The 25,082-nt window shown below is 39.8% G+C and overlaps 1 protein-coding gene across 1 annotated transcript in view; it reads right to left on the bottom strand.

Moving 5' to 3' along the window:
• The window catches only part of LOC121866919 (neuroligin-2-like), a 65,691-nt gene extending 41,061 nt beyond the window's left edge, over window positions 1-24,630 (bottom strand). The window contains exon 1 of the mRNA XM_042366659.1: window positions 24,486-24,630. Coding sequence (XP_042222593.1) covers window positions 24,486-24,630 — 145 coding nt within the window. The remainder of the gene's footprint in view (window positions 1-24,485) is intronic.
• Between the last annotated feature and the right edge of the window lie 452 nt (window positions 24,631-25,082).

Below are 25,082 nucleotides of genomic sequence, written 5' to 3'. Positions count from 1 at the left end.
GGAAAGGAGGATATGAAGGAAAAGGAGGTGGAGGAAGAGGAAGGGGGGAGGAGGAGGAGGAGGAGGAGGAGGAGGAGGAGGAGGAGGAGGAGGAGGAGGAGGAGGAGGAGGAGGAGGAGGAGGAGGAGGAGGAGGAGGAGGAGGAGGAGGAGAGGACGGTGGGGGAAGTGCTTATGGCAAAGGAAATTGTTACTGCCATAAAAGTAAGAGTTTTTAACCTAAACTTGTGGTAATTTCAATTATAATGGCTTAATGGTGCTACGTACATGTGTGTGTGTGTGTGTGTGTGTGTGTGTGTGTGTGTGTGTGTGTGTGTGTGTGTGTGTGTGTGTGTGTGTGTGTGTGTCTCGTTATTTAGTTTACATTGTTTTGTTGTGGTTTTACTATTTGAGAATTCAATTATTTATGATTTTTTATTTCTGTTATTCATATCTTTCTCCTCCTCCTCCTCTTCTCCTTTAGCTACTCTGTTCCATGTACTTCTTCCTCTATGTATTTTTCCTGTTATCACCTTTTTATGTCTTCCCTTCTTCCTCTCTCCTCACCTCTCCTCCACCTCTACCCCACCTCCCACATTCACCCCCCACCCCCACCCACCCTCCCACCCTCCCCCCACCTCCACCCACACAGCTTGGAATAAAACTCTTCGCTGACAAGATAACATTTTTCCTGCCATCTGAAACAGTGAGACAGATGACTGGAGATTTGTAACCATGGCAGCAGCTCAAACCACACTATAGCGCTGTATTAATGAACATCAACACACACACACGCACACACACACACACACACACACCGCTAATGCAAACTGATACCTATACAAACACACAGTTTTTCTTCTAAATTTTCAACATTTAATTTTTGTAAGTATTTCGAGTTAATTATATTTGAAGGATTTTATTGTCTCCAGTCCTTCAGTCGTGGGTTAATTAATTTCCTTGTTATTCAATGTAAAATTAAATATTTACACTCATTATAAATCAACAATTAAATACAACTGAGTTAGTGTATGTGAATGTATTAGTCTTTATTGTATCATTGTATTGTATTAATCTTGTATAAATTGTCAATAGTAATCAGCTCTCTTTTAATTACATTCTGTTAATTACTTGATTTTGTAACTATTTTTATTTAATTAACTACATCTTAATTAATTTCGTGACATTTGTATTTTGTAATGTAAAGATTTACCTCTGTATTTGTCTGTCCTATAACTCATAAGTAATTTATTTGTATGTATGTATGTATGTATGTATGTATGTATGTATGTATGTATGTATGTATGTATGTATGTATGTATGTATGTATGTATGTATGTATGTATGTATGTATGTATGTATGTATGTCTCGTGTTCCCTTCATTTCATTTCTGGTTTCAGCAACAGTAAATTTACATACTGTGTTGACATGTGCCTTTTACCTGCAGTTTAGTTACCTGGCCAAAATGAAGGAACTCACCTGCTCTGTAGAAAATGACCCAAATATGTAGATCTGTATATTGAACTGGTCTTTGTGTTTGTTGAATTACCTGCCCTCTTACCTGTCTTCTTAATTAACATTCTAATTTACTGAATGTCTAGAGTTACTGAGTTAGGGTGGATCTCTCATGGGTACAAGTGCAGTTGGTTGAAGGTTAGGTTAGGTTAGGTTAGGTTAGGTCACGGTTAGGTCAGTCTTAGTTATTTAAGCGTAGTAATACATTATAACATCATCATCGACATTACCAAGTCCGATTGTGGCATTATTTTGTTTACATTCAGTGGGATGGAAGACTCAGGGTGGCGTACGAGGAGAGTATTGGCCGGCACCCAGCACTAGCGTCACCCTATTGCTGCTGCCTGCTTGCCCCCCTTCCCCTATTTTACTTATTTTTATTTATTTTCAGTTTTATTACAATTTACATCGCAGTTAGGAATTCCGTGACCCTCTTGTTGACTTCCTTTGTGTCTTGTCACCTCCCCAAACTCCCAAGACGATTTTAATGTAATATTTTTTTTTATTTTTTACGATTTATTTCCCTAGTTTGGGGAATTTTGTGACTGCCAGGGAAAATTTTTGCCGTCTTCGGAATTTATGATATTCTTTAATGGTTTATTTAATTTATTCTATATTTCCTACTTTTTTAACTCCCTAGGCAGCTGCGAGAGGGTTGTTACCGTCACCTTCTCACTCTCTCAGCACTTCTCGTTACTGCATCGAGAATTCTGTTTGGACTGCTGTACACGTGTTGGTTTTCCATTAACTTGTGGTCCTGCCTACGCCTTCTGTACCTGGCTTACTGTGGCTACTCAAAGGCATTTACAAGCCAAGCTATCCGTGACTGGTGCCTCGATCTGCCTCATGCATGATCACAACCGGAGCAGGACAGGGCAGATAGATAGATTAGATAGATTAGATAGATAGATAGATATTGATATTGATAGATATACATAGACATTGATAGAGATATATAGATAGATAGACAGATAGATATAGATAGATAGATAAATAGATAGAACCCCCACACACCAGGCCAGAGGAAGCATTGCAGCACCACAACGCCGCTCAAGAGGCACAGTATAATATAACGCCTTAAGTTACCTGTACAATATTACACACTAGGGCCAATTTGCATACCTTCAACAAATAAGGTTTTATATCAGATAGAACAGGTGTGTGGCCAGGGAGCGAGGTATTACAGGTGTTGTAAGTATATGACAGGTAATTATATCAGTCCAGTAAAGGTAATAACAGTTTGTTTATGGTAATGATGAAGTGGTGTAGATGTTTACCTATGTCTTCCCCCTTCCCTTTCCTCCTTGTACCCTTGTCCTCCCCTTCCATCTCCTCCTTGTACCTATGTCCTGCCCTCCCATCTCCTCCTTGTTCAACCACTACTTCGCCTCTTCCTACTCTACGCCCCTCTACCCTCACTTCTCCATACCACTCCTCAGTCTCCTTTCTCTTTAAACCTCTTCCACTCTCTCTCTCTTCCCCTTCTACCTTCCCTCTTACCCATCCCTCTCCTTCTCGCTCCTCTCCCCCCCCCCCTTCTCCACCACCTCGCCCCAACACCGCCATTCAAAATCACTTTCCCATTGTCACACTGAAACGTAATTGGAAAATAAAGAGATATGAAGTTAGTGATATAAAGCAGAGATAAATGACACCAGCTTTTGTTGAAATTGTTATTAACTTGACTACATCTATTGTTAAATAAAAAGTAGGATTTTCTACAGATTTTGGTCATCACTTTGTTTAGCGAATACATTGAAACAAGTTACACAGTGTCCGGCTAAAGTAGATGCCATAGTTTACAGTTCTATTCATTCAGGGTCTGTTATAGCCATCACAAAGAACTTGGAGTATTGCTTATAGGAACGTCACCAAAATACTGTAGGTTATGTTAGGTTATGTTAGGTTAGGTTAGGTTAGGTTAGGTTTGAGACCAATTAGGACGCTCAATTTTATTTTTGTTTATTTTCAACACAGAATTTTCATGCGTCAGCTGTTGCCAGTTTGTTTGTTTGTTTGTTTTTATCGTTGTTTTTCCTTCACTTATTCATGAAGAAAGTCGGACAATATTTACCACCAAAGTTACATCTCCATGACAACCGTGTGTGTGTGTGTGTGTGTGTGTGTGTGTGTGTGTGTGTGTGTAAACTCCTTGAAACTCAAAAACTACCAAAAAATCCTAAATTAACCTGTCCGGTATATATTTAACATAGCTTCATTGATCTAGTAATATAAACAATGTTGCTTTCTATTGGTCGTGTTCGTTATCTAGCAAGTGGGAAGTGTTCCTGATGGCAGCACATAAAACTCACTTCCTCCCACACACACACAGAGAGAGAGAGAGAGAGAGAGAGAGAGAGAGAGAGAGAGAGAGACAAGTAGGAGTGAATAAAATAAAACACAGGGGGTTACTGACACAGTCCTCCCTCATCCGTCACTAGCGCGGTACTGACGTCATGTGTGGGCAATTCAGAGACAAGACGACACTGATATGTAACCCGGAATAATTAATGATTTTCTCGACGCCAACATGAACTTCCGTGTTACACTAGAGAGATGATCCCCCTTTAAGTTTCAACTGAGCTGCTCCGTGTAGATGATAATACCTAAAAGAAGAAGAAAAAAGTTCCTAATTAAGTTCATTAAGATACAGATGAGAAACTTTGGAAACTTTGACAGATACTTTAAGGATTATTGACACTGAGAGAGGCTTTGTTTTATCTTCATGTACTGTACTTGAGGAGTGAAGGAAGGAAGGAAGGAAGGAAGGAAGGAAGGAAGGAAGGAAGGAAGGAAGGAAGGAAGGAAGGAAGGAAGGTGTCTTTACCTTCTAGTACCTCAACGCACCCCACGATTGTACCATCACGGCTCCTGGACACTGAACAACGAGATGAAGTGAAGCCTTAAACTAAAGCGTCATCGAAACACTAACAAAATTCAGAGTTTTGTAGAAGTGGTGGTTAACGCCGTGTACTTTCTCCGTGGCTATAACGTACAGATAAACGCACTGGTTAACGCCGTGTACTTTCTCCGTGGCTATAACGTACAGATAAACGCACTGGTTAACGCTGTGTAGTTTGTCCGTAGCTATAATGTACAGATAAACGTACTTGTTAACCCTCTGTACTTTGTCCGTGGATAAGGCGAGGGAAATGAAAACAAAAACACATCAAGATCACATAAACAAAACAATAACAGAACCAAGGCCTCGAAAGATCCAGTGAATAGAACATCAATGAACCGCTGGAGCTGACTTACGAGACAGCAGACTCATTCAGCTGCATTATTGGGTGCTGTGTGTGTGTGTGTGTGTGTGTGTGTGTGTGTGTGTGTGTGTGTGTGTGTGTGTGTGTGTGTGTGTTGTGTGTGTGTGTAGATGGTATTTAAAGGATAATTATGTTCAGTGTCTTATGAGTCTTTGGTCAGGCTATAAAGAGAGTGTTTTGCAGGATGAAGTGGGAGCCTTTTTACAAGTTTGTTTACGTACATACATATATACGTACATACTTTCATACATACACAGTTCAAGTATTAACTCCTTTAAAAATAATCAGATAAATAATTATATACAACACACAAAAATAGACAAAACCAAAAAAATTATATTTCATGAGAGGATTACCCCCCGCAAAACACGGCTTAAGGTTCAGAGTTATTTAAATTTGAGCTGAAAATGGGATAAGTATATTTGTACCCCATTTTTTGAAGAGAGGGGAGTGGGGGAATGGGGGTGAGAGAGGCTGGGGTGGGGGATGGGGGTTGGAGGGGGGCGATGCAGGGGGGTGGGGATGGGAGGGGGGACACAGGTGGGGGGGGGATCAGGGTGTTAGCTTCAACAGGTGATAATTATTTTCACGTCATCTAATTCCTGAATAATCTTATTACCGAGAATTACTTAGAATTTTATAAAGGGTTACAGATTTAAGTAGGAATTATACTTGGAATTACTTGAGATTTTTTTCCCAGGTAATTTTTTTATTGGAGTTTATCTTATATTTTGTAACTACTGAAGTGTGACATAGAAAACTGTGAGTCAGATTTATTTAATTGTGTTTTTTATCTTGTTTGATATTGTGAAGAAAATGACTGTAATATGTTAAATGATGATGATGATGATAATGATAGTGACGATAATGATGATGATGACCCGGGACGATGATAATGATGATGATGATAAAACACTAACATTAAGACAGACAGACAGACAGACAGACACAGATAAACAAACTAAGACAAAAAAGCACACACACACACACACACACACACACACACACACACACACACACACACACACACACACACACACACACACACGACCGTACACAGAATCTCGTCTCCAAATTATTCAAGGTGGGCGTCAATATACGGTACAAGGGGCGGCATCATGTTCGGTGTCATGATCCATTTTCCCTCAATATCCGCAGTCATTTCCGTCCACAGGCGTCAAACCGGGGGCCAGCCAGCCAACTCACTGAAGCACAGGTGATGGATGGAAACTCACGCAGGGCAAACTAAATAGGCTTTTAATGTGTGTATTGTTGGTTAGTGAGAGCTGTAGTGTGTGAGAGTGAGAGAGAGAGAGAGAGAGAGAGAGAGAGCACCAGCACGGTCATCAACATTTACATTTCACTTAATCTTGACACCTGATCTCTCACCTGTAATTAACTAAGGACTGAGTTAATTAAAGTGACCGTGTAAACGTTTGTCCAATATCTTATGACCCTTATGTTATGGCTTCACAAAAGTTTCCCCAAAAAGCAAAAATACAGAAAATTAAACATAAGAAAGGTTTAGACATAATAAAGACAACATGAGATTAACTTTTACACACACACACACACACACACACACACACACACACACACACACACACACACACACACTATTTTTTATCAACAGAAAATCACTATATCAGGTTAACACTCTTCCTCATCTACCGTTCGGATATTTCCACCAATAAAGGAACAAAAACAAATAAACAAAAACAACAGCAAAACAAAAGCCTTAAAACAAACCCTAATTGAACACAGTCGTACCAAACAATACCAATTCTATTTACCAATAATTTAAACTTCCTTTGTTAAACCTCGACTCATTTCAGCTGCCAAACATTACTTACATACGACTTAACCTTAAAACACTAACTATTACCGGCTATTAACTGTAGAGACCTTTAACACAACACGGGTCACAGAAATAGCATGTTAACTCGACAATGTAAACTGTATGATTGACGTGTCTAAATTCTCTGAAGGACTAAACCCTCTTGTTTATATTGTGTTAAGTGCTGTTGGGAGCGATATCAACAGCGTAGTGGGTAATGGTGCTTTATCCAGCCAACGAGGTGATTGTTGACTGCATGTTTCGTTTTTGGTGTCGAAATGAAAATTTTAACTTTATTTTAGTTTTCTTTAATATCATCAAGTTTATTTTAGTTTATCGTTGAAATTAATGAAGTTTTCTTTAATATAATCAAGTTTATTTTAGTTTATCGTTGAAATTAATGAAGTTTTCTTTAATATCATCAAGTTTATTTTAGTTTATCGTTGAAATTAATGAAGTTTTCTTTAATATAATCAAGTTTATTTTAGTTTATCGTTGAAAGTAATGTAGTTTTACATAATAGTGTCTCTGGAAGCGGTTCTATGGCGGGTCTGACTAAGGCATCAAAACATATCATCGTCTGGCCAAGCTACACACAACTTACACAACCAAGAAAATAACAAAAACTGGGGGAATTTTTTTTTATTTTTTTTTGTATTTTATATCTGAGACTATAATGTGTCCCCGCCGTGTTGGTGACTCACTGAGACTAACACACCGTCGAGTCGTTCACTATACACCAGGAATGAAGATTGAGGTGACTCGTGTAAAATCCCTTCATGGCAGATATTACGCCAGCGGACACACACACACACACACACACACACACACACACACACACACACACACACACACACACACACACACACACATGTTATGGTACACTATTTCATAACACTTAAAATTTGTATTGGTATTGATGTTTCTATAAAAACTTTCGGAGACTAAATTAACACCTTAGGCAGAGGTCAACCTAACCTAACCTAACCCAACCTAACTTACAAAACTAAATAAGTTTCTTAACCTCACAACCGAGACAAACCAGTGAGGGGGGGAGAGGGGAGAGGGGAGAGAGGGGAGAGAGGAGAGAGGGGAGAGAGGAGAGAGGGGGAGGTATACCCAACGAAGGAGAGAGACGGTTTCTCCCTAAAATTGCAGCTGTCTCCCCAAAATTCAAAACTTGTCTCATTTACTGCTGGAAAATCTTATCTCATTCGACTCACTTCCAGCTCTACTGCCTCCGCTTGAGCTCACTCCTGCGATTTCTTGATTTTAATGGACGCTCTTCAGTCTTCCTTTCTAAACGTCTGCAGCTCTATTTTTGTGACTTCATTTAAACTTATGAAGTGTCGTACAAGTTTTTATGGGTTCTCACTTGACCCTGATGGCCCTCACTCTATCTGTTGAATTTTATCTGAAGGTAAGATGTGATTTTATTTTTATTTTAATTTATTTTTTTTGTGGGGGGAAAGGGAATGGGGAGAAGGGGGGGGGGGTAGGTAGGTAGGTAGACGGGGTGGATGAGGGTTGAATAGGGAGTTGGACTTTGTTTACATACCTTTGCTCCCTTACCTCTCCTGTCTCTCTCTCCCTTCCTTCCTACCCTCCTCTCCTTCTTCCCTGTCTCCCTTCCTCCTTCAGTAACTCACAATTAAGCAGGTCCTCCTTATGAGCCATCCAGGTCACCATCCACACTACTGAATAATTTAATATCTGGAATTTATGTGGAGTTTCTCATATAAACTCTGTGATGACTAACCTCCCCACCTCGCTTATTCCTCCTCTCTTTCTTACTTAATCACCCCACTTTATTTTAGTCGTCCCACCACTTAACTCTCCCCATCTCACTTAACCTTCGCCACCTAACCTATCCGTCTACCTAATCTAACTCTCTCTACCTCGCTAATCCTTCCCATCTCATTTAACCTCCCCACCTCATTTAATCTCCCTACTAAACCTAAACTCCCCACTAAACATAATCTCCCCACCTAACCTAACCTCCTTACCCAATCACCTAACCTAACCTAACCACTAAACCTAATCTCCCCACCTAACCTAACCTCCCCAAGACCCTAACATTTACTCCCACCACCTCTATAACAAACTCCTACAAACACTTCCACCATTTAACCCCCCAACTTAATAGGTCTTAACTCAACCTACCTTTAATATCTCCCTTAATTAAACTTGATATTATCCTTGAGACGAGTTGATTTATCAGTGTTTTATTATCATCTTCCTTGGTGCTTTATTTTATCACACATTATCACACGTTGGAGTTTGGTTCATCTGTCTCTCTGTCTCTCTTTATCCCTTCGTTTCTTACCTACCTCTCTATCTCCCTCACTTCCATCCATCCTTTCTCCTTCCTTCCCTCCCTCCCTCCTTCACTACCACCCTCCCTCCCTCCCTCCCTCCCTCTCACTGTCTAATCTTCCTATAACATCTTCACCGACCCCCGAGTTTTTAAACACTAATCAGTGAACAGCCAACTATACTTGACTCTGATGTGTCCCCCGTGGCCTCACCCCTTGACCTCCTGGCCTCTAACACCACACCTTCTGGCCCCCAACACAACACACGGCCTCTAACACAATACCTAGCCTCCATCTTACCTCCTGGCCTCCAACACGCACCCTGGAGGGACTTCCGTCAACGAGGAGGTCAGCGTGAGAGGCCAACACACCTTCTCAATATCACCAATGACATTTACGCCATAATAATTTTTTAAGAGATAAAAACTTGTGTGAGGTGGGGGAGAGGAAAACACTAAAGGCGACCAATATAATATAACCCTCCTGACGTGTAGAGGGAGAGGGAGGGGGAGGGGGAGAGGAGGGGGAGAGGGAGAGGGAGGAAAGAGCAAAGTAGGGAGAGGAGGGAGAGGAGAAGAGTGGGAAAGAGAGAAGAAGGGAGAGGGAGGGAGAAGAGGGGGAGGAGAAGAGAGGAGGAGGACGGAGAGGAGGTGAGACAAAGAAAGGAGGCTGCCTATTCCCAGGAGGAGGAGGAAGTGAGAGGGAGGGAGAGAGAAAGGGGAGAGAGGAGAGGGAGGGGAGATAAAAGACACAAGGGGGAACATGGGGAAAAGACAGAATGAATGAGGAAATGAAGGAAGACTAGATAGGAGATGGGGAGATAGAGAAATGGGGAAATAGAGAGACGGAGAGATAACGAGAGGGGAGATAGGCAGACGGAGAGATAGAGAGAACGTGAAATAAGAAGCACGAAGAGGAGGGGGAAGAGATGAGGGCATGGAGGATGAGTTAGATAAGGAGGAGGAGGAAGAGTAGGAGGGGGTGAGGAGGAGGAAGAGAAGGAAGAGTAGGAGGGAGAGGAGGCTGAGGAGGAAGAGGAGGAGGAGGAAGAGAAGGAAGAGTAGGAGGGAGAGGAGGCTAAGAGCTGTAGGGTAGACAGAGAGGCAACGAGAGAAGAGGTATTTCCCCGGGGAGACGATGAAGGGAAGGTGGTCAGTGTATTAGAGAGAGAGAGAGAGAGAGAGAGAGAGAGAGAGAGAGAGAGAGAGAGAGAGAGAGAGAGAGAGAGAGAGAGAGAGAGAGAGAGAGAGAGAGATATCACGACCCCTTAAAACATTACTGTGTGTCTATGGCAGTGGGTGAGGTATAGTGTTAGGGTGGGGTGGTGGGGTGGTAGGTAGGTAGTGGTGATTGGTAGTGGTGGTAGGTGATGGTGGTAGAAGTGGGAAGGTAGGTGATGGGTGGTAGGTGATGGGTGGTAGGTAGTGGTGGTAGGTGATGGGTGGTAGGTAGTGGTGGTAGGTGATGGGTGGTAGGTGATGGGTGGTAGGTGATGGGTGGTAGGTAGTGGTGGTAGGTGATGGGTGGTAGGTGATGGGTGGTAGGTGATGGGTGGTAGGTAGTGGTGGTGCTGCTGGAGGGGGTAGGGGGAGTCTGCTCGTCCACACGTGAGAGGCCGTCACACCGATCATCCTACATATTTCACTATTTATCAGAGCGTAATGGTTTTCACCGCTCTTTACCTCACGTTACTACAAGCCAGTGGTCAATGTTGCTCGCCGGGAGAAAACCTTCTTTTACCTCCCTAACATAATCGCCAGTTCAAGACTTTACGTCGACAATGTTTATACTCTATATTTAATCCATTTTTGGTGAGTTACAGAATATAAAGCAAAGTTAATGTATTAAATAATCTGAAGAATAAATCCCTTTTTTGGTGTGTTTGATAATGGGATGAGGGGATAATGAATAACGTAACGTAACCTAACCTAACCTATACCTTATCTCACCTAACCTAATATAACCTTACCTTACCTAGCATAACCACACCAAACCAAAGTAAACCAAAGCAAACCAAAGCAAACCAAAACTAACCTAACTTAACCAAGCATAACCTAACCTAACCTAACCTAACCTCGACACTCACCAAAAGTTATTATACTTCATTACGAGGCGCCAAGACCTTCACACGAGTCGCACTTCTGAATGTTTTATGCAAATTACACAGCCCCGTCTGACAGGCCAGTCTACTGCCTAAAACACCTCATTAATTTTTCTCCTGTCGGCTCTAGATTAAAACCTCTTCCTTGTACAAACTTTCATACAGACAACTTTATAATATTCCAAGCATATATCACACGTCAACAATATTATATAAAACACCATTAAACTATATGAGATGGTACATTAACCTGTATATATTAAATCTGTTTTGGTTATATAGTGAAAACCTCCATATAACGGAATTCTATACATACATAAGCCGCTATATGGAGGGTTTCATATCTAATGGATCCTCGATATAATGGACGTTCAGTATCTACATTACACTGAGCTGGGATGGAAGGTATATTAATTACACTTTTTCATTAACGAGGAAAGCTGACAAGTAAACAAACTTACTGTACATGAAAATAATATTAGTTTTATGGAAGGTGTGTGTGTGTGTGTGTGTGTGTGTGTGTGTGTGTGTGTGTGTGTGTGTGTGTGTGTGTGTTAAGGCATCATTTGTTGTGCGCGTCAGTACAGTCTGTGGGCAGTAATACAGTCATATACATATTTATTCATTAATGACATAGATAAATATTAAACTTAATTACCTTATTAATTAGCTGACACCTGATCAACTTAAAGGGGAATAATACCTTTGATATTACCAAGGACTTAAGAATATACAGTATACATAGGACTATTTATCGTATACATATGAATATCTTTTTTCAGAGCTCATATTAAGCTTAAAGTTAACGAGAAAGAGTGTAGGTAATATTTATTCACATATATTTAGGTTTTATGAGTAAATAGCTTAAAGTCAACACTGCCTCTGAGAGTAACGATAATATATTAAATAAACACTTGAAGAAAATTATAACCCATTTAATATAACCTTATGTATTTTTGTAGACTAATTAAGAATTATATTGACCCAACACCACACACTTCCTGATGTAGGGGGTGAAGGAGCCCCTTACCTCACTACACCACACACTTCCTGATGTAGGGGGTGAAGGAGCCCCTTACCTCACTACACCACACACTTCCTGATGTAGGGGTGAAGGAGCCCCTTACCTCACTACACCACACACTTCCTGATGTAGGGGGTGAAGGAGCCCCTTACCTCACTACTCAAACACACTCCTCTTTACTCACATAAATGTTGCTACTCTAATGACTAACTAAGTGGTCGATATGGTAGTTAGAGGTAATTAGTAAAAGGTGGAGGAATAGGGAGAAGGGGAGGGTGAGGTGAAGGGGAGAGTGAGAGGTTGAGGGAGAGAGGGAGGGAGAGGGGAGGAAGAGGGAGACGGAAAGGGAGAGGTAGACGCCGAAGGTGTGGGAGAGGTGGGAGGGAGAAGGAGAGGGAGAGAGGGAGGTAGAAGGGAGAGGGTGAGGGAGAGGGAGAGAGGGAAGGAGAGGGAGACGGAGAGGAAGAGGTGGAGAGGTAGGTACACGTAGCAGCAGTGGCCTTATTATAACAACTTCACCTCTCTAGCGACCGATTCATCTTGTCATGTACTTGAGAATATCTACAGTAGAATCTTTTTATGTATTGCTACAGTCATCTTTGTTGTAGCGTCTTATTTTGTAGAATATAAGTTGCTACAGTCGTCTACACAGGTAACTAACAAGAACTTATTTGACAGCTAAAGGAACATAGGTTATATCTCATTTTAATTAAAGTTAAACCATTTTACCTGTGAATCACCTGACGTTAAGACACCCTAGCTCATTTCACCTGAAGTTTAGACACCCTAGCTTATTTCACCTGAAAAATAAACACCCTAACTCTTAACTAAACCTAACCTAGCCAAAACTAACCTAACTCTTAACTAAAGCTAACCTAACCAAACCCTCTGAGTTAAAATATTCTCGGTTCTCTTCTACCATAATTCCCCTCTGCTTCTCCTCAATGGCGACCTGAGTACCCCATCTCTCCCTTGATACAGGAGGACAGGGAGGGGGAGGAGAGGAAGGGAGGGGGAGGAGAGGGAGGGGGAGGAGAGGAAGGGAGGGGGAGGAGAGGGAGGGAGAAGAGGGAAGAGGGGGCAGGCAGGGATGGGCGGAAGGGGGGAGAAGGCGGGGAGAGAACGAAGGAGAGAGAGGGAGAGGGAAAGCAGGGAAGAGAGGAGGAAAGGAAGGTAAGGAGAGAGAGAGAGAAGGAAAGCAGGTAAGAGAGGAGGAGGGAAGGAAGGTAAAGAGAGAGAGAGAGAGAGAAGGAGGAGGAAGGGATAAGATTATATGAATGGATTATAAGCTGCTCTCAGGAGGACGCCGCGTCACTATGAATGGGCCGCGGGACAACCAATCACAGCGCCTCAAGACAACCAATCACAATGCATCAAGACAACTAATCATACAGCCCCCAAGACAACCAATCACAATGCCCTAAGACAACCAATCACAGCGCCTCAAGACAGCCAATCACAGTGCCCCAAAACAACCAATCACAGTGCCCCAAAACAACCAATCACAGCGCCGCTTTTTCTCATACGGCCAGACCCTTCCTATAACCTTGACAATATAATCAATAACTTTTTATGAGTGACCCTTGAGTGACGTATGAGTGACGCATGAGTAACTTATGAGTAATATTGAGATTTGAGATGATTTAGAGTAGCCTATATTATTTATTTAATATTAGGTTGTGAAGGATGGGTGATGTCTATTTAGGTTAGGTTAGGTTAGGTTAGGTTAGGTTAGGTTAGGTTAGGTTAGGTTAGGTTAGGTTAGGTTAGGTCACTCCCTCAAACTACTGTAATAAAAGATTAATTTGTGAGATTTTTCACATTTTGTTGACGTTCAGTTGAGCCAAAGACGTTTTAATTAACTCGAGGAGCTTATTGAGAGAGAGAGAGAGAGAGAGAGAGAGAGAGAGAGAGAGAGAGAGAGAGAGAGAGAGAGAAGGACCGACAGAGATAAATAAATAGAGAAACAGAGAGACGGATCATAACAAAATATAGATATATTAAAACTCAACATTTTCCCCTTCAAGAAAGACAGATATTTATACCTCAAGAAACTGATCAAGATTATGCGTGATCTCAGGTCAAAGTTTTCTAATTAGTGAGAACAGCCAGCCCCTGCACAGTTCCACAAAGTTTCACCTGATCTTAGCAATATTTAAAAAAAAAAGTTTCACCTGAACAATAGTAAAAAAAAGTTTCACCTGAACAATAGTAAAAAAAAGTTTCACCTGAACAATAGTATAACAAGTTTCACCTGAGAATAATTATAAAAAAGTATCACCTGATCTTAGCAACAGTTTAAAAAAATGACTCCTTGAGAAAGACGTATTCCCGACCCAACATCGATTATAGGCGACCTTGACCTAAAACTGTGACCTAGATTACACACACACACACACACACACACACACACACACACGCGACGGAATAGTATATATCGCCATGGAGTGAACTAACACTTACAGGCGGATTAATTAGCCTGGAATGAGGTGATTAGAGGGAACAGATCACGAGGGAGACAAAAGTTAAGGTGGAGAGAGAGAGAGAGAGAGAGAGAAGGAAAGGGAGGAGGCGGATTCAAGAGGCCGACCCCTGACCTTTGGGAGACGATACGGATAGATAAACACACACACACACACACACACACACACACACACACACACACACACACACATTCAAAATAAAACAAGAGGATGAAACAGGTATTGGGACGGGAGGTAACAGCTACATGTAAAACAAGAAACACAACAAAAATAAAATACGGTTGGATTTATAACAAAATAACAGAGGACAAACGGGAGGATCTGTGTACTGGAGCCTGCTGGGGGTAAGTTTCAAAAAAAAATAGTTTCTAAATTATTTTTCTTTGCTATTTACTTTCTATATCATTTTTTTTTTGCTATTTAATTTACTCTTTATCGCTTTTATTTACTATTTAATCATCATTCATCTGTCAGTGTATTTAGATATTAATAAATATATGTATATGAATATTCTGTATAATCCTATTCATTTTAAAACATCGTTTTATTTATCAGTTGTATTTATTAATTTATCTGATGTTTACTTATTTATTCAGCGATTTTATCAGTTCATTCATAGTTGGTGGACTGCTGATGACCTGGGATCGAACAAGTAATTCTTAGGACGGGTGACGAGTAATATATCCACTCTGTCATCTTACTAATATAACTAGAGAGGAGTTTAATAGAGTTTATAGACTCTTAAACGTCTAATCTTAACTAGGCCTAAAGTTAATATTGTGTAAATTTCACCTGTTAACACTAAATTTGCATATTCATTTACATTTACTTACGAGTATTCCACACCTGTACTCAACCCCTTCTCCAGTTTTCATCCTTTCCTAAGTAATTTATCCTCCTTAACCCCTAATCTTCCTTTTCTTACCCAGCTTTCCCTTTTCCTCACCTATTTTCCTCCTTTCCTTACTCATCAATCCTCCTTAACCCATATTTCCACCTTTTTTACCCAGCTTTCCACTTCTCCTCCTTTCCTTATCCAACTCTCTTCCTTCCCTTACTCAGCTCTCCTCCTTACCCACCTCCCCTCCATGTATACAGGCTCAGACACCTAAGCCCCAGATGTATCTTGAAAATCTCCATGAAATGTATCATGCAGTTCGTCAGTAAGCTCGCTATTGCCCGACACACTTTACCGATCAGTCTGAGCTCAGGGAGACTTGTCGTGTACACTGTGTTGATGTGATGGGGTACGGGTGTGGAGTCATCAACCCAGTGAATGCCACCCCGTGTAATGTGAATTGTTTTTAAGATTATTTACATAAAAACAAAACAAAATTATTACAGGAAAGTAATTAATGATGACATAATCTACAGGAAGTTGAGAATAATGACATCCACTTCAACACTCGACAGCATTTCGTCATCCCTAACTGAATCCCAAATCCCACTGCTGCCACCATCTCATTATACCGTCGTGAAGGTATAATCTATTTCATTAACCACATTAAATTCACCTAATTACACCCTCTTATGTGTTTATTAGGTGGAAAATATTGAGTGTTATCAAGGGGTAATTCATCACCTGAGAGCCCTAAACTTATGTAAAGGATGATGGTGTTTGTTTACTCCCACACAGGTGCTGCCGAGGTGATCTATAAACATTAATAAACCTCACACGCCCGCGGTCATCCATCACAGGTAAATACTGAACATTAGTAAAGGTAATAAATCACAAGTTCTTTCTTATTTTAGACGATATACAAGATAATACTGTAAAGGAAAAAGCGACCAAGATTTAATATTTTGGGGATGAATTCTGAACTAGTTTGATTCTAACCAACACAAACTTCAACAATTCTAACCAAATCAAAACTAACCTAACCAAACCAAAATAACTGAACCTAAACAAACCTAACCCAAACAAACTAAACTTAACTTAATCTAACCAAACCACCGAAGATTTTCAGTGATATTACTAGACTCTGAAAGAAATGCTAAGGTTATTAGAAGGACAAAAACAGATCCGACAGAGTTCTTGAAGGAAATTGAAGAAAATGAGTAAATATCGATCATCAACCCAGAAGTATAGAGACACCTGAATAATCTCCCTTAAGTGTGAGGTAAGCCAGAGTGGTACTTTTAGAATATGACTGAAAGGTTAAGTGCTTCTGTTAGTGTGTATGTAGAATGTTAAAAAGCAGCAGGAATCGACTCTGAATGTTACATAAACAGTGTAGGGGAAGTGATGTTGAAGTATAAATGAGAGTTTGAATGTTATATTAGAAAATGATTGAGTTGTGTATGTTTTTTGTATTGTAGTTAAAAGTTGAGTGTGATTGTTGAAATAGACTATATACGGAGGTGAATTTTACAAAAGGAATGGAAAATTTATGTTACAGTGGGAAGAGAGTGAATGTTGCAAGAGGAAAAAAAGTGAATGTTGCAAGAAGAAAAATAGTGAATGATGCAATACAAAAAATAATGAATGGTACAAATGGAAATGATGATTGAATGCTACAAGAGAAATAGACACTTCCAATATGAACGTTGAGTGAATGTTACAATAAGAATAGACCTTAAATATCACAATAGGAAAAGACACATAATAAACGGAGTGAGAACTTAAGGTCAATCTTTCTGTAAATCATCATGTTACTGGTTAGGTTAGATCAGGTTAGATGAGGTTAGGTCAGGTTAGGTTAAGTCCCATGAACTTTAATAAAAACTGGTGGAAGACGACCACTACCCTCGTCCTTGACTCCACCATCAACCACATTTCGGACACAACAACACGACGAGGCCTTAAACCTGTACCAATACCTCGCGACATATTTATGAAGGAGTGAGAGACCCCGGCGCCTCCTCTTGTGATCACTGCAGCGTGCGTCGAGTGACATAGTTCATGTATATTAAACACAAAGGAGCGTACACAGCCACACAGTATCTGATGCCATTTAATAATTCACACATTCTTGTACTGTCGTTTGTCAATATGAGACTGTATAAAGGTTTCTTGGTATGGCTTCCCTGATTTATTTTTACATGTGTTTTAAGCATTACGAGTTATTAGATACATATTGAGGCTGTTTAGCGTTGGATTATATATATATATATATATATATATATATATATATATATATATATATATATATATATATATATATATATATATATATATATATAAAGACTTTGATAGCGTGCTTTTAAGAATTTACAGTCCACGGGTTTGTTTACACAGACGGGAGCCTTGAGATGAACGCTGTAGTGGAGAGGGACTTCCTGGTAGGGAGGCGAGGGAGGGTGTTGACTTGCAATACATGGCACTTCCTGAGGCGTCAGGTTTGTCTTAGATGTTGCAAATACTGTGTGAAGTCTCCTCTTGGTAGTGCCTGGCCACGATCAATGTGATGACAAGTGTGGGGGGTGAGAGCACAGATTCCTACAGGTTCCTTCGGGTTCCTTCAGGTTCCATCAGGTTGTTTTAAATATCGGTCACCCAGGACGACTCAGGTCTTTGGGGGTGAGTCCTGCGTGGCTGGCCGGGCAAGATACCACTTGTGAATATTTTCTTAGCGTCGTCTACATGACTTCCTCGGTTATGTTCCAGGTTCTGTCACTTTGTCGGAGGCAGCAGAAGCACATCTGCTCGTGGAAATGTTGACAGACCTGTCTATATCTGCTGGCATTTCCAATCCCTGTTCCAGGTTGTGAAGAGGAGGAAGGCGATTCAACTTTAACCAATGCATTATTGCTGTCGCATCCTGTCAGGCCACGACCCGCTGGGAGATGGCGCTGGAATCCCCTCGTGACGTCGGCAAAGGATTTTACTTCACAGGGACAAAACGTCGATTCAGAGAACGAATTATAGAACAGATCGACGCCGCTTCAAGATAGTAGAGAATTCAAACCGAGTCGACAAACTAAGTCAGCGTGCTAGATAAAGTCGACCATTATCAGTGGAGAAAAATCAAGCAATTCGGGGTCGTCAAAGAGAAGAATATTCAGTGTTTGCTTAACGTACATTCATTTAACGCACATCTAGTTACAGTACATCCAATTAACGTGCAGTACATTCGGTTAACATACAGATTTTCAGAACACATTACGTTCGTGCCAAAGACTCAACATAAGATTCACCCACAACATCTGGCATCATTTTATAATTCTTTACTTTATTCCTATTTCTTTATAGTTACTTTCATTCCTTATTCCTATTCCTTTATATTTGTTGTCATTCTATGTATAGATAACAGAAAAACTATACCGTATATAACTGGAGCTGGCGGCCAATCTGACAGTGTACACGCCGATCCGCCAATACCTGACAACTGAGCTAAGTTTAGAAATGCCTGGTGGATGGTTTTCCCTGAACACTGTAATGCATTTTAGAACAAGGTGAGGGGGAGCTTAGACCTGCGAGATTTTAGTGTGTCTGATTTACCACCATTTACCTGTGGATTTTTGGTCGACAGGTGAGTGATGTACAGGACAGGTGAGATAGATGATTACTTCTACTAAGGGTTGATAAACACCTGCCTACAGAATACAGGTGTTGTTGATTTTATTTCGTGTGTGTGTGTGTGTGTGTGTATGTGAGAGAGAGAGAGAGAGAGAGAGAGAGAGAGAGAGAGAGAGAGAGAGAGAGAGAGATAAACGCGTGTTATCCTACCATCAGATAAAATTAATCCAGACTAAGATAACAGATGAACCAAGACCAAAACTTAACCCATAATTATAAACAATAACAAACACATTAACTAATTTCCGTGCCACGTCACAGGTAGGTCGTGGATTAACTAATTAACAAACCAGTTAATTACCTTGAAAAAAAAATAGCAAGATACAAGACTTTAACATGACAAAAAAAAGAGAAAAAATGTAATGTGGGTTGACTACTAACAAGGAACATTTTAGTTTAATGTAGGACAGTGGCCCGGGTCATTTGTGTGTTTGTTCTTGTAAAATATATCTTCATTAGTAATTTACCGAGTTTGATGAGACTCCCAGGTGTGTTGAACAGGTAATTAGAGTAGAAATGAGTATTCTTAAGAGAGATTAGGTCAGAGGTCAAAGCCAGAGGTCAAGGTTTAAAGTTTTACACAGGTCCTTTACATCTCATGAACAGGTTTAGAACAGGATAAAGATTGAGGTAAAAAGAAGAATGAATAACAAGAAGGAAGAAGGAAGAAGGAGAAGATAGGAAGAGGAGAAATTTAGCAAAAAAGAAAACGCAGGAGGGAAGAGAGGTAAGGGGGTGTATATATAGATTAAATCTTTTCACCTGAACAATTTGTGGTGAAAGTTTTAGATAAGGAAAAAAGAAAGTTGGAGAAAGCACTCGGTAACCTGATAAGGAAATCACTGTGGGGATTTATCGTTATTGATAGTAAATATGGATAGATAAATGGGTGTGGATGGTGGTAGGTGTGGATGGTGGTAGGTGTGGATGGTGGTAGGTGTAGATAGTGTTAGTAGCGTAGATGCTGTGCAGGTAATGAATCATAATTATTTTCTTTTGTACACAACAGGGAAGTAGTAATTGGTGGTGGTGGTGGTGGTGGTGGTGTGTGTGTGTGTGTGTGTTTTAGGAGGTACAGAGGAGGGTAGGGAGGGAAGGAGAGAATAAAAGAGGGAGAGAAGTAAGGAGTTAGGCAGGCAAGGAGAGAAGGGGGAAGAGAAAGAGAGAGGGAAGGCGGTAAGGAAGGAAAGAGGGAGATACATAGATAACACTTACCTGGCAATATGTTACCAGGTGAGAGATCTAATTAGTACGAGACCTGCTGCTCTCTTTCTCTCTCTTCCTACATCGGGTGGGTGTGTACTCTCTCTCTCACCCTCTCTCTCTCTCTCTCTCTCTCTCTCTCTCTCTCTCTCTCTCTCTCTCTCATCTCCCTTTCCACCGTCGTTATCCCCCACCTGCTGTGTCCACTCACCCAGCTAAGTGTCGCCCTCTCACCACCGCACCCAGCCAGGACCTTCACGTCTCAGAAGCTACTGTACCTTTTGGCACCTCTGGTTTAGCGTAAAGTTAGTCCCTGGTAAATATTGTGTGATGCTGTTTATGTCTCTGAGGTAAAGAGAAATTAAAACATTATACAGTTGCAAGTACGAGTCTGTGGACAAAAAGACAAGCACACACACACACACACACACACACACACACACACACACACACACACACACACACACACACACACACACACACACTGACCCTATCCATAACCCTCCCATATACTATCAAGAAACTACATAATAAATACAAACCCTAAAACACACACAAAAAATAAAACAAAAAGTAAAAAAAAACCTTAACTTTCACCGGCCCCAAAAAAGCGAGAAATAGATTTAGCAAAGAAAGAGAGAAAATCGCAATAATACCAAGATTATTTTTCCTTTTTCTTTAGTGGCTGTGAGTCAGATGTTACTCCGCTAGTCTAGATCTTTATTATTTTGGGAGCCGGAAGCAGTTCTTGTTGAGCCAGAGGTCACGTCAAGTAAACCTAATATTTCTGTTTATTATTTTTTTGTCTCTTTTTCATTCGTTTTTGTTGTTTATCTTTCGTATATGAGTGAAGACGTTCGTTTGTGGTATACGGTGTGTGTGTGTATCAATAATAATATCAAGAAAATTGGGAGGAAGAGAGAGGGTAAGTCAGTTAGGAAGGAAGGAAGGAACGAAACAAGGAAGAGGGACAAGGCAGTGATGAAGGAAGAGGACCGAGGAGGGCAGTGATGAAGGAAGGGACCGAGGCAGTGATGAAGGAAGGGACCGGCAGTGATGAAAGAGGGAAGGGACAAGGGCAGTGATGAAGGAAGGACCAGGCAGTGATGAAGGAAGGGACCGAGGCAGTGATGAGAGGGACCGAGGCAGTGATGAAGGAAGGCCACAAAAATGTTCTTCATGCGAGGAACAAACTCACAACAGTGCCTGAGGTGATGTTAAATGTTGTACCACTTTCTTGTTCTTTGTGTTGGTGTTGAGTATTGTGTTGAAATACACCGCTGTTATTGTTCTTGCTTGTGTTATTGTTGTTATTACGAGTTATTATTTTTATTATTATTACCGTATTATTATTATATTATTTATTATTATTATTATTATTATTATTATTATTATTATTATTATTATTATTATTATTATTATTATTATTATTATTATTATTATTATTATTATTATCATTTTCCTACTGTTATTTACGTCTTAAATCTCGCTCTTTCACTTCACCACCAACCATGACGATCACACAACACAAATGCACTAAATTTATCCCCCGTGAGTTTTATCTAAGTTTAAGCCTTGGTTTTGGCCAGTAGGGGTGGGTGGTGGAGGATGAAGGGGTAGGTTGTGGGGGTGTGGTGATAGGGGTGGTGAGGTGGGTGGTGGGGTGGTGAGGTGGGTGGTGGGATGGTGGGTTGGGGTGGGTTGGTAGGTGAGGTGGGTGAAACGTGAACATATTCAGAGCATCATATCTCGTTTAATATTCATCGGATCGCGTTCAAATTTGACACCCAGATACATGATATTATTCTCCACATTAAAATATTTTCCCAACATTTTTTTCCCCCAGTCACTCATTTTATATTCATGTGGTTATGAAGCTTCGGTGTGTTTAGGTGCTGTTGTTATTATTATTATTATTATTATTGTTATTATTATTGTTATTATTGTTATTATTATTATTATTATTATTATTATTATTATTATTATTATTGTTATTATTATTATTATTGTTATTATTATTATTATTATTATTATTATTGTTATTATTATTATTATTATTATTATTATTGTTATTATTATTATTATTATTATTATTATTATTATTATTGTTATTATTGTTATTATTATTATTATTGTTATTATTATTATTATTATTATTGTTATTATTATTGTTATTATTATTATTATTGTTATTATTATTATTATTGTTATTATTATTATTATTATTGTTATTATTATTATTGTTATAATTATTATTATTATTGTTATTATTATTATTATTAATATTATTATTATTATTATTGTTATTATTATTATTATTATTATTATTGTTATTATTAATATTAGTTATTATTATTATTATTATTGTTATTATTATTATTATTATTGTTATTATTATTATTGTTATAATTATTATTATTATTATTATTATTATTATTATTGTTATAATTATTATTATTATTATTATTATTATTATTATTATTATTATTATTATTATTATTGTTATTATTATTATTATCATTATTGTTATTATTATTATTATTATTATTATTATTATTATTATTATTATTATTATTATTAGTAGTAGTAGTAGTAGTAATAGTAGTAGTAGTAGTATTAGTATTAACGAGAGGAGAGGGAAGGTTACGGGAAGACAGGTGGTGGTGTAGACCGTGTGACTCGAGAGGAATTTCCACGTTACATTTTCCAGTGTTCCTGAAGACGTCGACCCAAACACCTCCACCCCCCTCACCTCACCCCTCACCCCTCCCCCTCACCCCTCTGATTGGTCTGTTGCTAAATCTATTTATCGAGCTTAAATGACGTCAACAACACTTTGATTGTAGTTTTCCCTAGCAAGAGGAGGAGGATGAGGAGAAGAGGAGGAGGAGGAGGAGGAGGAGGAGGAGGAGGAGGAGGAGGAGGAGGAGGAGGGAGGAGGAGAGGAGGAGGAGGAGGAGGAGGAGGAGGAGAAGGGAAGGAAGGGAAGGAAGAAAAGGAGGAGGAGGACGAGGAAGAGAAGGAAGAGGAGGGAAAGAAGAAGAAGAAAGAGAAGGAAGGGGAGGGAAAGGAGGAAGAGGAGGAGGAGGTGTTTATACTGGTATAATGTGTTTCAAGCTTTTGACTATACTAATATATTCTACTTTTAAGCTAAAAATAACAATTATCCCTTAAAGAACTCACTAAGCTGGCGATAACTACGAAAGATTGGACTTAAAGCTTTCACTGACGTCATTAAGAGGTGATTAACAAACAACGAATCCCTTAACAGCTAGATCATTATTTAAAGTGTATAGAATTTAATGTACTAATGTAGTTATTCATTATTATACACTTAAAACAGACTCTTTCAGTGTTCAGTGCCTCAAGGCTTCAGTGTGATAGTCTATATTGTAATGACTCCCTGGTAATACTGTCATGTCTACTCAGAATATCACCTACCAATACTCTAGAAGCTGTTAGTTATATGATATTATTGGTTATAGAGTATAGTTGATGTATTAATTTGGGGCATTTATTAATGTTTATGTAATTTTTTTGAGAGTTTTTGATGTTGTTTTACCTGATAAATAATACTCTAGCGCTAACCTAACCTAAACATACCTAACATAACCTAAACATACCTAACCTAACCTAAACTAAACTAAACTAACCTAACCAAACCTAAACATATCTAACCTAACCTAAACTAACCTAACCTAACTTAACCTAACCACCATCCTAACTTGACCTAGCTCAACTTAACCTAACATAACAGAGGTATAAAAATCTCCTCCCCCCAAACACATGTAACAATCCATCTCATATGCAAATGAACCTAATTTTAGCACCATATAGAATTTCATGATGTACGGAACAGCATAATGGGCTGGACACGGGTAGCAAAGAGACGCCATTATTGACAACAACAGCTAGTTCACTATATTAGGGTGTTCGTTATAACAGAGGTGTGGATATTGGACAATATATTTTAGTTTTCCCAAATTTATTCGTAATATATCGAAATAAATATATAGCTAGAGGGATATTATTTATGTGTGTGTGTGTGTGTGTGTGTGTGTGTGTGTGTGTGACGACGATGAGACTGAATTCCGCTGCTGATGACAATGATTTTACTAATAATTATAATAATGATGACGCTGACTTACTGAAGGTGATAATAATGATGACAATAATGACTTAACTCTTCCTAATGATGACGATGACACACCAATAAAATCTGCTGACGACAATGATGACTTACCGAGTATTCCAAGACGATAGTTGATAGTGACGACGATGACCCGACCAAGGGCAGCCAGGACGGACCCATCGTAGAGGCTTGAGGATCCCCACTCGTAGGATTCCCCGTGGACGAACACAACCACGGGGTAGGCGGCTGTTGACATGTCTGTGTGAGAGAGAGAGAGAGAGGGAGAGTTAGTGAGAGACGGGGGGAGAGAGAGAGAGAGAGAGAGAGAGAGAGAGAGAGAGAGAGAGAGAGAGAGAGAGAGAGAGAGAGAGAGAGAGAGAGAGCAACATTATACCACAACTCCGTGTTTTCATTCCTCGTCACACAGCTCTATGAATGTCTTTCCTCACTCACACAGTTAATCACTCACTCACTGTTTCTCATGAAAAGTCGAACCCAGGTCATCTCCATATCCACCACTTCTCCAACGACCTCTCCCCACCACTGTCACTACCTCCACCACTCCTTCAACGACCTTTCTCTCTTCTCTCCACCTCCTCCACCATATCTCAACCTCCACCATCAACGATAGTCCCCAACATTCTCCAACAACCTTCCCCACAATCCCTCTTCCTCCACCCTTCTCCATCAGCCTCTCCACCTCCAATT

Source organism: Homarus americanus, unplaced genomic scaffold, assembly GCF_018991925.1.
Source record: "Homarus americanus isolate GMGI-L3 unplaced genomic scaffold, GMGI_Hamer_2.0 scaffold850, whole genome shotgun sequence".
NCBI classification, from domain to species: Eukaryota; Metazoa; Arthropoda; class Malacostraca; order Decapoda; family Nephropidae; genus Homarus; species Homarus americanus.
The sequence above is the reverse complement of the archived record's forward strand: the minus strand, read 5'-3'. Positions and strand labels throughout refer to the sequence as shown.